We start from the raw sequence: 16,862 nt of genomic DNA, 5'->3' as shown, positions 1-16,862 counted from the left end.
CTTTTTCAATTCATAAATATTACTATAATATATAAATAATAAAAATTAAAAACAACGCAACATACTTATAGTGAGCAGATGAAGTAATTTTAGTTGTATTATTTTCAATTGTATTAATAAGCAGAGTCTGCTTAAATACAATATGCAGTACACAGTACTGCATACACAAACTTATTAAGTAGATCTATACTTAGCAACCATAAGCAATATTATGGTACTAATTATAAATACACCTGGCGCAGTAACTTTATGTATATCCTCTGTATCATCTGTAATAGAAATATCTACAATTAATGTTTATTAGTATATCAATTTCATTGCTAAGATTTATTGTTAACGGTTTACCATTTGTTTCTGAGAGTGACTCCCAACCTAAGCTTTTATCAATACCTATCTTCCATTGAGAATATAAAATATCGCGTTCTAAAATTAATATATTAGTCAATTAATCTCTTCATATAATGTCAAAAAATTTTATATTTGTAATAAAGGATGATTATTGTGAGATGATCACCATTCTCAGTTATTAATGGTAAGAAGATATCACCAGAAATAGCAGCATCAATCTTCACGTCCCATTTTCGTATTCCTTCTGCGCTACCCGCAGCAATTGCGACTCCAAGTGCAGTAGTTTCACTCATTAATGGTCTGACTTTCGTATAAAAAACATTGTATTCATTTATATAATCCATTAACTTTTAATCCAATAGTATATATGTATTGGGTTGTCCGGAAAGTTCATGCCGACTAACCTATATAATTTAATAAATGTATACTAAAATTTAAATCTTCTGCATTCAATTTTCCTTCAACATTGGCACGAACTTTCCGGACAACCCAATATTTGAAGAAATATTCTTCCTACCCACTGGAATTCCACAAATATCAGCTTGCATTTGCATTAACAAGTTGTTACTCGTCATTGCACCGTCAACTAACAACTTTGTCAACACCAAACCAGTATCCTTCTTCATAGCTTCCAAAATGTCTCTCGTCTGAAAGCATACCGCTTGCAGAGCTGCCTTTACAATATGTGCACTAGTTGTATTTTCGCTAATACCACATATGACACTGAAAACAATTAATTCATATTGATATTTACAAAGTAAAAAAAAAGGATATGCTAGTTCTTATTAATATACTAGATGTAAATGACATCTAATAACTATTTTACAACATGGCAGTTTTTATTCTTAACTCTTTTTGTTATACTTAGATTTTGTTATACTTAGATATTTATTGCAAAGTAATTCAACGTTTTTATTACATTGATAAAACTAACTACCTTCGTGCATCTTTCCTCCAGTATGGAGCATATAATCCAGAAAATGCTGGTACAAAAACAATATGATTGGACCCTGCAGGCATTTGTTCGACAATAGTTTCACAGTCTTTTATATTAGTTAATATTCCAAGATTATCTTTCAACCATTGTATAACGGCACCAGCGATAGCTACAGAACCTTCAAGAGCATACACCGGAGAAGCTTGCGCTCCTAATTGATAAGCGACTGTCGTCAATAAACCATGGGATGATTCCACAATCTATAACATTCGAAGATACAAAATTGTATTTGAATTTATATCTTATCTGAATTATAACATATTGTGACAATACAATAAAATTTCTCTTACAGCTGTGCCAGTATTATAAAGAAGAAAGCAACCAGTGCCATAAGTATTTTTTGCCTGTCCTTGCTGTAGACACATCTGACCTACTAAAGCTGATTGTTGATCACCTAAGCACTGCAACGAATAATTTTATGTATTTGAGTCAAATTTATCTTAACTTACAATTAATATCTCAGTATGAAATTATACAAATTTTTTTACATTTTGATATATTTATATTATATGTCTCGATACTATTATATTTAATAAAATAGTATGAATTGCATACTCCTGATATAGGAACACCTTGCAGCAACTCGTCTTGTATATAACCATAAATCTCAGAAGAGCTCCGTATTTCAGGTAAAATTTCAGGAAGTATTTTAAAAAATGATAATAGAATAGGATCCCACTTCAATGTCATAATATTCATTAACATTGTTCTCGAAGCATTCGTCACATCTGTACAATGAACACCACCATTGGCACCACCTGTTAGATTCTAATTATAAAATTATAAAAATATATATTAATCTGAATCAGTACAAAAATTTATCTATATTATGCTTGCTCTGTGAGAACAAACCCAAATTAGCCAGGAATCGATGGTACCAAACATAAGACGTTTGGCAGCTAAGGCTTCTTGAACTCGAGGTACATTTTCTAACAACCATTTCAATTTCAATGCACTAAAATATGGACTAATTGGTAATCCGCAAAGCGGTTTCAAGTAATTTTTATTATTATTGCGTATATCCTTCAATAGATCATCTATAATTGATGTTGTTCTCATATCCATCCATACTGCAATACATTATCAAAATTGATAAATCGTGTAAATTACATTACAAATACAATTTATGAAAAATATAACATTTATAATAACAATTTTACCTATAGCATTGTAAAGTGGTTCTCCTGTTACAGAATCCCATACAATTGTAGTTTCCCTTTGATTTGTTATACCAATTGCAACTATATCAGCTGGATCTATTGTCAACTGTCTTAAGTTAAATACAGTTTGTTTCAGGCATTCCCTAACTGCTTCTAATATTTCTAAAGCATCTTGTTCAACCCATCCCTCTTTTGGGCATATCTGTGATATCGGTACTTGATGATATGTTAATACTTCTGCTGTATCAGCAGCAAAAACCTATATTATTGTAACAGAAAATTATTGTGATAAAGAAAAAACTTATACAGGATATAACTAAAAGATACAATCAAATTTTAAGGAAAAATTTAAAGTTTCCTTAGAGAAAAAAATATGAACATAAATTTAGAAACATTTTTTTGTATTATTTCAGAAACACTATCAAATTATGCCAATATATTTTTTATTAAACGAATTGTATAAAAGAAAAACTACTAACTCATTGAGGATGTATTTTCCAAACATTCCAAACAAAAATAACTAACTTGTGCATTTATACAATGTAAACAGATTAGAAAGAGTTCTAACAAGGAAATGATTTCTAGACCCATAATCATATGTTTTCATAACTATGTGACTCAAAATTCAGCCATATCGTTTAATTACATCCTGTATACAGTATTTTAAAATGTTATGTTATAATTACTTTAATAATAATCATTAATGATTATTAACGAATATAAGAAACAAATGATAAGAGACACAGCCTTGTTTGTTACATTCTCTTTATAAATATCATCACTCATGTCGTTACAAATTATCATAAATAAACTACATATTGCTTTTAATGTGTTTTTCAAGTCAAACTGCGACAATTTATTTTAACATTTATTTTAACATCTAGAAGAGAACTGGGGATCGATTCTGTATTTTGAAACAAAGTGAAATTACAGAGTGAGCGAATTTATTAGAATATTAATAATTTCATTGATCAACATCTAGTAAATTTGCTCATTTTTATAATTTTCACCTTATTTGAAGTTACAGAATCGATTCCCTGATTTAATCACAGCATCGTATATAAGTATGTTGCATTTTCAAGATTCCCCGACTATAGTAACCGCAATCTCGCGACAATGCGTCAGTTCACGATATGATTATTGACATAATGAGAAACAAAAAATTGATCGAACCAAAAATCTTGCACTACTCGTTCCCTCGTCGATTGCACCGACAAGAGGTCCATATCTGCTCAACGAATCATTTTTGTTCATTTGAACGTCTTGAGCGGACGTGGTCACCTTGACCGTGATTGTCATGCAACCACATGCAACTTGCGACTTTACTGTTTACACGTGCTCACTGAACGCTCAGTGAGCCATGGTGGAAGGGATAATATGGGGAGCTTTCCAATAAGATACAGGCCTAGTTTCCACCGAGGGTTTAATTCGGATCAGAATGTTATGACTTCTGCACATTGGACGCGGAAACGCTTGCCGCGCGGCAGAATGTGATGCGGTAGTCAATAAACTTACAACTCCTAATATATTCATTGGTTATGTCTCATTTCCGCGTCCAGTGCAGGAGCCATAAGAATCAACTAAAGTATTTCATAAACTCGAGTATTCCCCTGTATAGTCGGAATTGGTCAATCATTCCGTTCTTTCAAGAATAACTATGATTGGCCAATTTCATAACTACGAATATTATTAAATCCGATTAAAGCACACTTGACGCTACGAAGCTTCGAAATGTTTCGAAGCATTTTTGATTAGTCAATTAATAAAATTCTTTCTTCCGATTGGTCAATTAAAAGCAAATTTTGAAGCATATGTAACGTCTTCTTGTTCTTAGTTAATGGCTTTTGCTTCTATAGAGTGTGCGGAGGCAATACGGCCTGATCACGACGCAGTATTTGTAGCGTCAAGTGAACCACACTCTAAGAGTAAAATCACACGATGCGAAAAAGAATTACAGAATAGAGAATTGAAACAATCAATTAACGCTATTCGGAATAACGCAGAATAACATTGAATGTCTTCTATGTCGCATTCTTTATTCCGCAGTTTTCGGCATCGTATGATTTCACTCTAAGGGTGAAATCACATAGTGAGGAATAGGACTGCGAAATGGAGAATGCATCATTGAAACTATTCCGCATTTGATGTTGCGGAATAGCGAGTGCGTCATGACCTAGTTTCTACTGAGAATTTAATCCAGATCAGAATGTAAGAACCAACCAACTGTAACAGTTGAGTATTCAATGTTACAGTCAAACAGAGGAATGTTCGACTAGTTGATTGTTCTTACATTCTGATCCGGTTTAAATTCGGTGAAAACTAGACTAATGTTAAATAGAGATGGAGTAATCACAGAACTTATAATAATGGAAATAGCCTACCAATGCAACCAATGAGTGGAAGGTGTGAGCAAGACTGAGGGTGCAATCCTATGGTGCGGAATTGGCGGAACGCTTGTGATTGGTCGTGGCTTCATTCCGTCGATTCCGTTCCGCTAAAATGTGGTTTCCTATCTCCCATGCTGCGGAATTTCCGGAATACACAATTAGCGTTGATCAATCACGAGAGCCTTCCCGTAGATCAGTTTCATTAAATCCACCGGAATAACGTCATTGGCTTACATTGATTGCGCTTCTGCAAGTTCCGCTCCTGGGATATAGGAAACTAAATACCTACGGATTGGAAATCACACATACAGGGATCTCGACCGTGCACAGCGTACACATTCCAATTGAATCATGCAATGTTATACTTTGTACATTCTTGTGTACGTTTGTGTTAAAATATGTTAAGCAATTAAAAAACATCCAGCATCAAATGGTCCGCATCCAGTGTCATTTGTTGGAAAGCTCTGGTGTGCTCAGTTTACAAACATCTCTCTCTAAGATCTCCGTCCCGGATGAGAGGAAATTTATAGTGGAACGGAATAGCTCGATCAATCACAATCGCAAAAAAGAAAGCAGAGTAATGACTCCCGCATACAAAACGCGGCAACGCTTGCCGCGTGGCGGAAGTTATTAAACCAATAATTCTATATTCTTAAGTCAGCCTCATCAAAAATTTCTAGAAATGATGTAATATTACTTCCGCCACGAGGCAAAAGTTGGATTAAGTTCAACTTTTGTCGCGCGATGGAAATTATGTATCTATTATGGCTCCTGCACACTGGACCTGAAAACGCTTGCCGCATTGCAAAATAAGACGCGGTAATTAATGAACATGTTAGGAGTAATCTTATTGATTACCACATCTTTTTTCCGCGCAGTTAACATTTTCGTATCCAGTGTGCAGGAGCCATACTTCCGAGCAAGCGAGACGTTGATTGGCTATCGCGCCAACTTCGGCCGCACGTTCTGTGTGCGGAAGCCATAATGACTGTAGAGTTGCAATTGGTCACGCTGTTCTATTCCGCTGTAAATTTCCGTTCTGGAACGGCACCCTGAGGGTATATCCACACAAACTTGCATAGCCGCATAAATGTATGCATAAAGAAAATTACCTAATCACATTTTACGTACAACTTTATAAGAGAAATGTGATTGGATAACTTTTTTATGCATATATTTCTGCGGTTGCAAGTTTGTGTGGATATACCATAAAACTCGCGGCACACCATGTTCGTTTCCTGCTAGATTGCTAGCTGGATTAGAATCTTATCACTGTATTAGGCGCATTTAACAGACTCCACAATTGAATGAGTGCTAGCTATTATTGATGTATTCTTCTAGATATAAAATTCTGATTGGATGACTTAAAAGAATAACAGTGAACACTCACTCAACTGTTGAGTCCGTTGAATGTGTCCATTGACTACGGTGCATCGTTGTTAATACGGAGACAAGATTCTAATCCAGTTAGCAATCTAGCAGGAAAACAAGCATCGTGTGCCGCCGACTTAAATTTTCGCCGTTTCTGTTTCTGTATTGCAGCGGATAAAAAAATAATTTAAATCCCTGCTCCAAAATTCACTAAGGCCCAATTTCACAATTCACGGCTAACTCTTAATCGAAGTTCAACTTGTTTCTTATCTCTTTTCAATTTTAGAATTGGAAAGAGACAACGAAAAAAAACGAACCTTGGTTAAGAATTAATGAATTGAAACTGACCTTAAGACCGGATTCACATCTTGTCAGAAAACGGAAAGTGGAAAAGCGGAAGCCAATCAGAACTTGCGGAAAGATAGAAGCAGACAAGACTTATTACTACTGCGAGTTCCGATTGGTTTCTGCTTTTTCGTCAAGATATGAATTCGGTTTAAAGGTGCAAACTCATGCAATGGAACACAGAATGAGAGCAGAATCAATCACAAACGTTTCGTTACGCGACTTTAAATTCCTTCATCCTCCTGGAGTGGAATGAACAGCAAATCCGTATATAATTTTTTAAATATTATTTTATTATTCATTTTTTATCATCATGTAAAATACTAAATTAAATACTATTTTGTATCATCATGTTAAATACTAAATTAAATGTGTGTTTTATTGAAAATATTGATTAAAGATGTTAAAATTTTATGAAATTAGTTTTTGTAATTTTAATCCTAATGAAATAATAACATGTAATTAGTTGCGCAAAGTCTGCAAAGCGCTCATTATATGAGTATTGAGGGTTTACGTTTCAATGTAACAAAAATGATAGAATGTGTGTATTTCGTTCTCAATTACAAAAAGAGATACATCGACATTGTTTTTCTCTCGATGTTTAATATTTCCCTATTCGAAACAAAGATTTCTCTTTCTTTTTGAGTCTCTGATTGTTTGTGATATTAGGTTATTTATAACTAACCTAATATCACATAGACCAGGCCTGTCTTTTGAACTCTGAAGCCATGGAGATTAAACTCGAGGTCTGAAAGTGGGCTTGAAACACGGTGTAGAAAAATTTATAGAAAATTCGGCAGATGTGATTTTAGTATTATCACTTAGTGTATGTCTTGCGAGAAAAGTTGAAAGTCACGTGATTACAGGTTACACGTATGTAGTAGTATATATGTAGTGATAGCGTTGATTTCAAAATACAAGCTTCAGATTGGCTGTCGCAACATACTTACAATCGGCTTGCAACTAATGTAGAATTGGCTTTAGATGCACATTTCGGATTACTGATTTTTGCGAGCGACTTCCACTACTGCTCGAATCTCAATAGCTTAGTTTCCACCAAGAGTTTAAACTGGATCAGAATATAAGAACTAACCAACTACAGTCGAGTATTCCTCTGTTACAGTCGAATGACAGGGGAATGCTCGACTGTAGTTGGTTGGTTCTTACATTTTAATCCAGTTTAAACCCTGGATGGAAACTAGGTCAATAATCGAGCTGCCGAATGCCACATGACGCTCTGGCTCAGGAGCGTCTCTATGGCCGATATTCATAGTCGGTTCTTATTTTAAAACCATCTTAAGTACAGTCTTAAGATGTTATGAGTGAGTGTGTGAGAGAGAGAGAGAGAGAGAGGGCCGCTTAGCGACTTAAAACCTTATTTAAGATATTTAAGATTTTAAAATAAGAACCGATGATGAATATCGGCCTCTGTTTGATTAATTTATGACATCTGAAGACTGTACGTAAGTCTGTCTTAAATAGCGTTTTCTCTTGGGTTACACTGAGTGTATCTCGCACTCTACACCAGTTGTAAATGCTGCATCAGTGCTACACAAGTGTACATATATCATGGTACATGTATGCTGCATGGTGTATGGTGTACACTACTTCATGCTATCGTGTTTAATTCTGCTGCCGGTTGACTTCCATTTTCAAATTTTTAATGTCACACTGGCTCTACACTGTCTCTTTGAAATCGTGTAGCAAAATTCCACTTCGTGCATAAAATTTGTACTACACTATAGCACGGAAACCCGTTACACTGAATGAGTTCGTCCACCATCCAAGGAAATATACTACACTGTCTGAGTGTTGCACTGGGTAGGCAGTCAAGAGAAAACGCTATATCCGATTACGAATACCGGTCTATATCTTAATCTATATCTTAAATGTGCTGAGGTCGTATTTTTCATTATTAAAGAATATCTTGCTAAATAATTTTTATTTTCTTGAAAAATCAAGTATTAAATTTTATTATTAATGTATTAATATGCTCCATATAAGCTGGTATTCATAGTCGGTTTTTATTTCAAGATCATCTTAAGTAATGTTTTAAAACATTAATATGACCCTCTGATTGGTTTGTGACACCTCAAGACTGTACTTAAGAGTGCTTTAAATATGAGATCTGACTATGAATACCGGGTATAAAACATCCGATATACACTGCCAGTATTGAAAATCTATAGTACATAACATAAACTATAGATTTTCAGTGCATATCAGAACACGACCTAGTTTGTGGCGTCGCATGCTCTGACATGCTCCAAAATGCTCCTACTGTAGCATTTATTCATTCTAATGCGCTCGTTGAAATGAGTAAAAGTTATAAGGAGCATGTTGGAGCATGCGACGCGACAAACTTCTTTTATTTATATCATGAGCAAAAAAATGAATATTGTTATGTAGTTAACATCCACTTCTTCAGAGGGAGATAGTGCGCGGTAGCAGTGGGCAGCATTTTGCGGTTACAAATTTTGGACCATTATATTTTTTCTTAGGGCTGTCTCTGGCTTTTACAAACATCAGTCATTACAGTGACAACAATGTTCACGTGATCAAAATTGATGAATATTAAGCGCCAATTTGGATCACATAATCCTTTTATCGCTAAAATGGATGAATGCATCCGTTGTAGCTGTTGTCTGTTACGTGAAAAAAGATCATCATTAGTTGTTTTCTATTTATACCGATTCTCAGATAATTTTTCTTCCTTTTATATTCTGACAAGTGAGATTTAATTGAGGTTTTGCCTATAATCTGCACAAGATCGAGATCGTATGCTTTAGTGAGTCATAAATTCACTTTAAAAATCAGGTTCGAACCTGTCATGTGATAACTTTATTAAGCAAATTAAGCAAATAACGTCATTAATCTGAGTACGAAATACTCAGCTTCAGACTCAGTTTCGCTTGTGTGCAAATGGAAAGCAACTATTGTCTCAGCAGAAGAAAGTAGATTATTTATTCGTTTCAATACTTTCAATCAAATGGATTGCTCGTCGTTTCGCATGTAACGAACCTAACATGGCAGCGCGTCATTATTGCAGATGGCGCGTGAGGCGCTCCGTTTCCGACGCGTAATGTTCCAGATCCTTTCTCGAAGGCCGCCGGATAAGTAAAAACGCGCGGGCAACGAATACGTCGCCATTTTCAAGATTTCTTAGCGTCGCGACGGATACCCGGTCTGATACGATCTTTCATCGTGCGAATGTGAATGTCGTCACCAAACACCGCTCGACTGCTGTTCAACTCTCTCGCTGCCAATTGTTCACATCAGGGAATGAAAATTTCAAGTCAGTGCTGACAACTTTTTGCGTCTTATTATCGTTGTCGCGGCCGATCACCATTTACGATTGATACGCGTGCCGTTGCCTTCTCAGCTGTGATTACTGTGAATCACGGCGCACGTGCTTACGCTCATGTAGAATCATGTGCGTGATCGGAGGCATTTCTTTCAACGACGTATCATTTTCGGCGATGTACCCGCGGTTCTCTCGTTGCCACTCTATGAATCTCATCTATGACAGCGTCTTCAACAGCGTTCGACGCGGACATGACAGAAGAAACGGACGGCCGTGTTCCGCGTCGAATGCGTGTCGCAACCTCGTGCTTGTCGACGAGTCACGCGTTCACGCTCGCATCTTCTGGCAATGTGCAAGGCTAGCGTGGCTCTCGTTAAACCTGAAAACTGCTCGATTCTCGCGCAACACGAGATTGTTCACACGGAGATTCAACGTACTTTTATAGACAATGAAACCGCAGATAGATAGTAAATTGTACACGACATCTTAAACGCGATGCATCGACAAGAACAAACGTCTTAACATTCGGAGCTTCGATGCTTACAGATTCTTTGGTGTCATTGATTCGCTTATATACATCTCGCATTAAACGGTTGGCGAATATATCATCATTGTATATTAACCCAGATAACACAATCTAAAATTAAGTCTTTAAGATATCTTTTAGACACCAAAGATGTCTTGTGTTTCAATTTTTGTGACGGTATATTCATACCCGCAAACGAAAATAGAATTAAAATTTTGTTCCGAATGCGTATTTTAAATAGCGAATACTTTTTTTTTTAATTTAATTGAATTCAATTGGATGCAATTGGTTTGAAAAACTGTATTTCCTATTCAAAATTTTGAATTGAATAATATTCACAATGTGTGTTGTGCACAGAAATTATATTATTTTTAGATTGAAAAGCATAGAGATATGCATGCAATTTCTATAAATGAATAAAAATGCATTCAGGATTGAAAAGCGTTCATTTTAACACTCGTGAATCAATATTTCTGAAAATCTGAATCCATTTCAATTCATTTCAATCCATTCTCGTTTACTAGTCCGTTCTTATTTCAAGATTGTCTTAAGTAATGTCTTAAGATGTTAATATGATCCTCTGATTGGTTCGTGACTTCTTAAGACAATTTTGAATAAGATCTGACTGAATATCAACCTTGGATACTATTGTCTAGGAACAAATGAGTTGGAAAAAAGCCGTGTCACTCGCAGAACTTGTTGCGCAAAAAATAAATTCAAAATTATAAAAGATAATAGCTCTCTGAACTAAATTAATATTAATTAATAAAGAAACATACAGGCCATCGAATGTTCTTAATGCAAAAGTTTATTTAATATCTCATATATACATAGACGTTTCAACTTTAAATTAGCTCATCTTCAGTATAACTATAATAATTTTTAGAACTAGTCATTAGCACATAACAATTTTTAAGATTATGATTAATATGTAAAAAGTTACACGATATCACATAGAATTGAACTTTGTAATAATGTATTAGAATTTAAATGTTATTTAATTTAAATGTTAATTTTAAGTCATTACATGTAAAATTGTTTCTAGAATGATACCCAGTAATTTCTGGCCAATTCCCTTCTCAAAACCTCTCACAAGAATAAATTTTTCATTAATAACAATCCATTTTCACAGTCTGCTTTTTACATTCAAATCTTGGTGTCATACAGAAGTTTTTAAATTCTGCGTAGAGGGTATTTGATGAAAGACCATAACGTTTAAAGGTAAATTCTTGAGATTTTTTTGAGACGAAAATTTAATATCAAGATGTCTAGAACATAATAATTTTTGAATTATAAGCACTTAAAGTTAGCCAATCATACCGCCCTAAAGTTCGCGCGCTTAGTTGTGCAGTTAGATTTTCTTTTGGTATCGCATCTCACATCTGAACTGATCTGAACACACGAACTTTAGACGGTATGATTCAAAAATAAGTGTTTAAGTGTTTATAACTCAAAAACTATTATGCATGCTCTATTGTACAATGGGCAGTAGCAGTAGTGGATTAAGGAGTAAGGCGTAAAAATCGATCAATCATAATTGAATGTGAGAAAAATAATCAACTATGATTGGTCGATTTCTACTCCTACTCCTTAATCAACTATTATTGCCCATTGTAGACCATGCATTAGAACCTCGATATTGTGGCATTAGAATTTTCATCTCAAAATGTTCTCAGGAATCTACCCTTAAGCATTGTTACAGCATCTTTACCAAACATCTTATAAAAGTTCTCTACGCAATAAAACATAATCAAAGAGATTCACAATCTTGATTGAAATAAGTTCAATATGACAAGGCTTCAAATATATATTTCATTAAGTACTATGCAATAGCAAATATATTTATTACATTTAACTTCTTATTTATTTTTTGTACAAATTCTATTGTGAGTCTTACATGTTTTTTGTTATTGTTTAACATTAAGACTTATTTTTTAAATATATACACACAATAATAATTAAAGACAAAAATAATATATATATATATATATATATATATATATGTGTGTATGTATATATGAAACATGAGATGACAATTATGGATGTTAAATAATTGTCTTTTAAAGACAATTTTCTCGAATCTCGATAATGATTCAGGATGTTCTGAAAAACACTGTATTATATTACAATCTTGATTCAAATCTGTTCAAAACAAATTTTGCAAAGTGTCTTTAGAGATAGTTATATAATAGACCAATAGAAATATAATAACAATCTGGCAGATTGACTGTTGGCAAAACAGTAAATTTGCTATTTAATTTTAAATAATTTATTTAGCAATTTTTCCATTTAACAAATTACATTCTGATGGTTATCAAATTATATCACCTCTGCAGATAGAACACGGTTAGAGGTTATTAATATACAATTGAAACAATTGATATGAATATCAGTTTGAATTTGCCTAAATGCTAATATTTTGCTTAATGAGACGTAATAAATAGATTTATATATGAATCTCTCAGAAACTAGATTGATTAACGAGATAAAGAAGTTTTATTGCTAGAGAAGAATAATATTTCTAACAGCAGAATAATATTTCTAACTTATATATCTAATACCATTAACAATAAAATATCTCATTTACAGTAGTGAAACATGATGGCTGATTTCGATAAAGATTCTATGCAGTGTTGTTTGGTGTGTAACACTAAAGTTGGGCTATCTGCTAGAAACAGTATACCCATCTTTGATGAGTCTTATACCATATCTAAGAAACCACTTGTGGATGTTATATCAGCTGTTTTAGGCATTGATATTAGTCATGACTCTGTGCATTCTCCTATCATTTGCAAAAAGTGTTTTAAGCAGTTCAATGAGGTAAAAACAATTATGGTTTTTGTGATATAGTTTTTTTGACAAAAATTTATAAAATTGATAAAAAAATACTTTTTTTTACCATTTTAGGCAGATGAACTTAAAAGTAAAGTAACGAAACTTAAAACAGAATTATGTAACAGCTATAAAAAGACAATTGAAGTTCACAAGTTGTGTGATATATTTCAAAATGAAGAATATAACGATCATGATTATACAGACAATACAGAAAGTCAAAATATTTTAACAAAGGTAAAATGCTATATAAAGTTATCATGATACAAGGTTACGTTATGAAACGCCGATTAAGCTAATCAACGTTCTGTAAAGAGACCCAATTTAATAGTATAACTATATAATATTCGTAGGAAGTGCAGGAAAGTACAGAAGAGATTACGCAAGAAAAAAAAGAACAAGAATTGTTTATAGAACAAGATAACTCTTTACATTACTTCACAGAAGTTGAAGAAGAAGATGAAACAAGTAATTCGAATGATACAAAGAAATCAAAGAAGAGTAAAATTAAAGTAGAACAACCTCAAGAAGATGTATGGAAGAATTCATATTCTAGTAATATAGGCCTGTATTCAGAACGTGCTTTTATCGATAAAAGTGCGTTTTTATTTCTAAAATTCTATATATGCATAACGTAAATTATAGCATGTTTTATCGATAAAAGCGCATTAACATCGTTATGAACACGTTCTGAATACGCACTACAAATTATACATAAATTATACATAAATGTTTTTTTTTATATATATAATATATGAATTAATGACATCTTTTTTTAGATTGTATTTAGAAATGAATCTTCATACACCTGTTTGGTATGTCCAAACGACGAAGAAAAATTCACGGCAGATGCTAAACTCATTATAACTCACATGAAAGACGTACATGACTTACGTTTGTATATTTGTGATGTATGTGGGCAGGATTTTAGAAAGAGAAACGAACTTTCCACACATCTCGATGATCACGTCGCAAAAGAGGAAGGGGACTTTCAATGCGAAATATGTAATAGAATATTTAGTAATTTGCGATTATTCCGTATTCATAAAAGAATACATTATCCGCAAGTAAAATCATGGCCCTGTGAAACATGTGGAAAGAGATACAAGTATAGTATTATGAAACCCTATAAATAATAAAATATAAATAATAAGAAAAAAGAACAAATAATTAATACATATATTTTTTCTTTTTTTTTGCTTTAGTTCCAAAAATTTATTAGAGGAACATATAAACACACACACTGGTGTTCGTCCATATATATGTGAAATCTGTGGTAAGGATTTCGCATCCAAGTATACATACAAAGCGCACGTAAAAACGCACGAAATACGACCTCGTCCATTCGAGTGTACTCAGTGCAATAAAACATTTTTGAGCCAGCAAAATTTGAATCAACATGAACGAACGCATAATGGCACAAAGGAATTTGTATGCCATCAGTGTGGTAAGATTTATAATATTTCATATAATTAATAGATTTAATTAATAGATTTATTTTATTCTTTGTATTAATTTCACGGAAATTAATTATCTTTTTTTTTGTTAGTATTTTCTTATTTGCTTTTTAACATCTTTCTTAAAATTAAAGGTAAGGCTTTTACTTCTGCACATAATTTAGAGGTACATAATATAGTACATACCGGATTTAAACCCTATGACTGTAGTATATGTGGTAAATCGTTTGCGCGTAAAGCGGAAATTCGTGATCATGAGAGAACTCACACAGGTGAGAAACCTTATCAGTGCGAGTTTTGTGGAGCTACATTTAGGTGAGTATTTAGGTGAGTAATAAAAATTAAAGGGTTATACAATTCTCTATGCTTAAATTAATTGGTAACAAACGATTAATATCGCTACTATTATTTGCAGTCAAAGATCGAATCTACAATCTCACAAGCGAGCGACGCATTATAATGATAAACGTTATAAGTGTGACGAATGTGGAAAAGGTTTTAAAAGAAAAAGATTATTGGATTATCATATAAAAGCGGCGCACACTGGTGAAAGACCGTATAAGTGTGATATATGTGCAGCTACATTTGTCTACCCTGAGCACTTTAAGAAGCATACACGTATACATACAGGCGAAAAACCATATCTTTGTGAGGTATGATCTTTAAAATTATTATTAGAATAGTTTTTAGAAATGTTTTTTCTAACTATTTCTCAATCGGTTACTTTTATTTTTATGTTTTTATACTCATAAATTTGCTGCCTTTTAGGTTTGCGGCAAAGCATTTAATAGCAGAGATAACAGAAACGCTCACAGATTTATACATAGCGATAAAAAGCCATATGAATGTTTGGTGTGTGGCATGGGTTTCATGAGAAAACCATTACTTTACGCACACATGCAAGTTCAGGTAATATATGAGAAAGAAAAACATTTTAATCTATTAGCAAATTCTTTTTTGCTTCTTATTTTTGATATATTCATAATGATATAAAATATATTCATAATGATATAATGGTATAAAATCCACTTTATAGACAATTTATAATTCGCGACTAAATTCGGCACAGACTTCTATTTATAATTTTGCATGTTGTGTAATAGAAAACATTTGAAGACGTAAAATACTCAATATAGAAATATGTATCACTAATATGTATTTTTTATATGTGTATATTTTACTTTTTTAAATATTTTTTATGTTACACAACATATAATTATAAATAGAATTCTGTTCCGAATTTGATTGTGAATTATATCATCTAAAGTAAGCTTTATAGATTATTCTAATATACTATAATATAAATAAAAAATAGAATAAAAAACGGGCAATGATATTTTATATAATATCAATAGATCAATAGATCAATAGATCGAAATGTACATAGTTATGATATTCGCACTAATTATCGCATATTAATGCTCTTAATGGCTCGTTTTTTATTCTATTTTTTTATTTGTATTAATATTTCAAGATTTAAATATTTCAAAATTTAGTTTTTATACTATAATACATTTGATCTATAAAATATTATTTAGGGTCATTTGAATGATACCATAGTAGTAAACCAACCACGACTGACAACGGAAGAAGAGCAAGTAATAACTATTCCCAATAATAACGAACTACTAATGGAAAAAGTTGAGAATGAAGAGGTAATTTTGTGATATATACAGAAAAAAAAATATATACATATATATGTATATGTGGAAAAAAAAATATATAATGTATAATATATATGTATGTGTGTGTGTGTGTGTGTGTGTGTGTGTGTATTTACTTACACACACACACACACACACATATATATATATAGTGTGTACTTATGTTTAAGTTATTAACTTTTTACATGCTTTTATGCATTCACAAATAAAAAATGTACACAAATATATATAAATACAAAACTACTAGGGATGTGCGGGTTTCTGAAATTATTCAAGCTTCGGATTCGGATCGGGAATTTTTTTCGGAGTCAGGACTCGAATATTTATAATGTTCAGATACCCGTAAATTTTAGATACCCGGAATATCACATTTGTGTCGTTAGACAGTTTCTACATTTATGATCACTGCCCGATTTTAAATTCGGGTAGTATTCTTTACGGGTCTCGAACATTGTAAACGTTCAAGTTCTC

At 32.9% G+C, this 16,862-nt stretch overlaps 2 protein-coding genes across 2 annotated transcripts in view; one reads left to right on the top strand and one right to left on the bottom strand.

Moving 5' to 3' along the window:
- Positions 1-174: 174 nt before the first annotated feature.
- Positions 175-9,758, bottom strand: LOC105626922 (glycerol kinase-like). Its single transcript, XM_012208214.1, is given in 10 exon segments — positions 175-269; positions 346-423; positions 515-652; positions 866-1,071; positions 1,286-1,545; positions 1,636-1,746; positions 1,901-2,113; positions 2,198-2,415; positions 2,506-2,764; positions 9,630-9,758. Coding segments are annotated over 10 exon segments (1,707 nt in total).
- Positions 9,759-13,036: 3,278 nt separating this feature from the next.
- The window catches only part of LOC105626921 (zinc finger protein 2-like), a 4,509-nt gene continuing 683 nt past the window's right edge, over positions 13,037-16,862 (top strand). The window contains exons 1-9 of the mRNA XM_012208212.1: positions 13,037-13,258; positions 13,346-13,507; positions 13,624-13,803; positions 14,050-14,378; positions 14,476-14,717; positions 14,862-15,042; positions 15,143-15,380; positions 15,496-15,636; positions 16,266-16,382. Of these exons, the coding sequence (XP_012063602.1) occupies positions 13,037-13,258; positions 13,346-13,507; positions 13,624-13,803; positions 14,050-14,378; positions 14,476-14,717; positions 14,862-15,042; positions 15,143-15,380; positions 15,496-15,636; positions 16,266-16,382 (1,812 nt within the window). The remainder of the gene's footprint in view (positions 13,259-13,345; positions 13,508-13,623; positions 13,804-14,049; positions 14,379-14,475; positions 14,718-14,861; positions 15,043-15,142; positions 15,381-15,495; positions 15,637-16,265; positions 16,383-16,862) is intronic.

This window comes from Atta cephalotes, assembly GCF_000143395.1.
Source record: "Atta cephalotes unplaced genomic scaffold scaffold00007, whole genome shotgun sequence".
NCBI lineage: Eukaryota > Metazoa > Arthropoda > Insecta > Hymenoptera > Formicidae > Atta > Atta cephalotes.
Note: the sequence above shows the minus strand (reverse complement) of the source record. Positions and strands in the feature narration are given on the sequence as shown.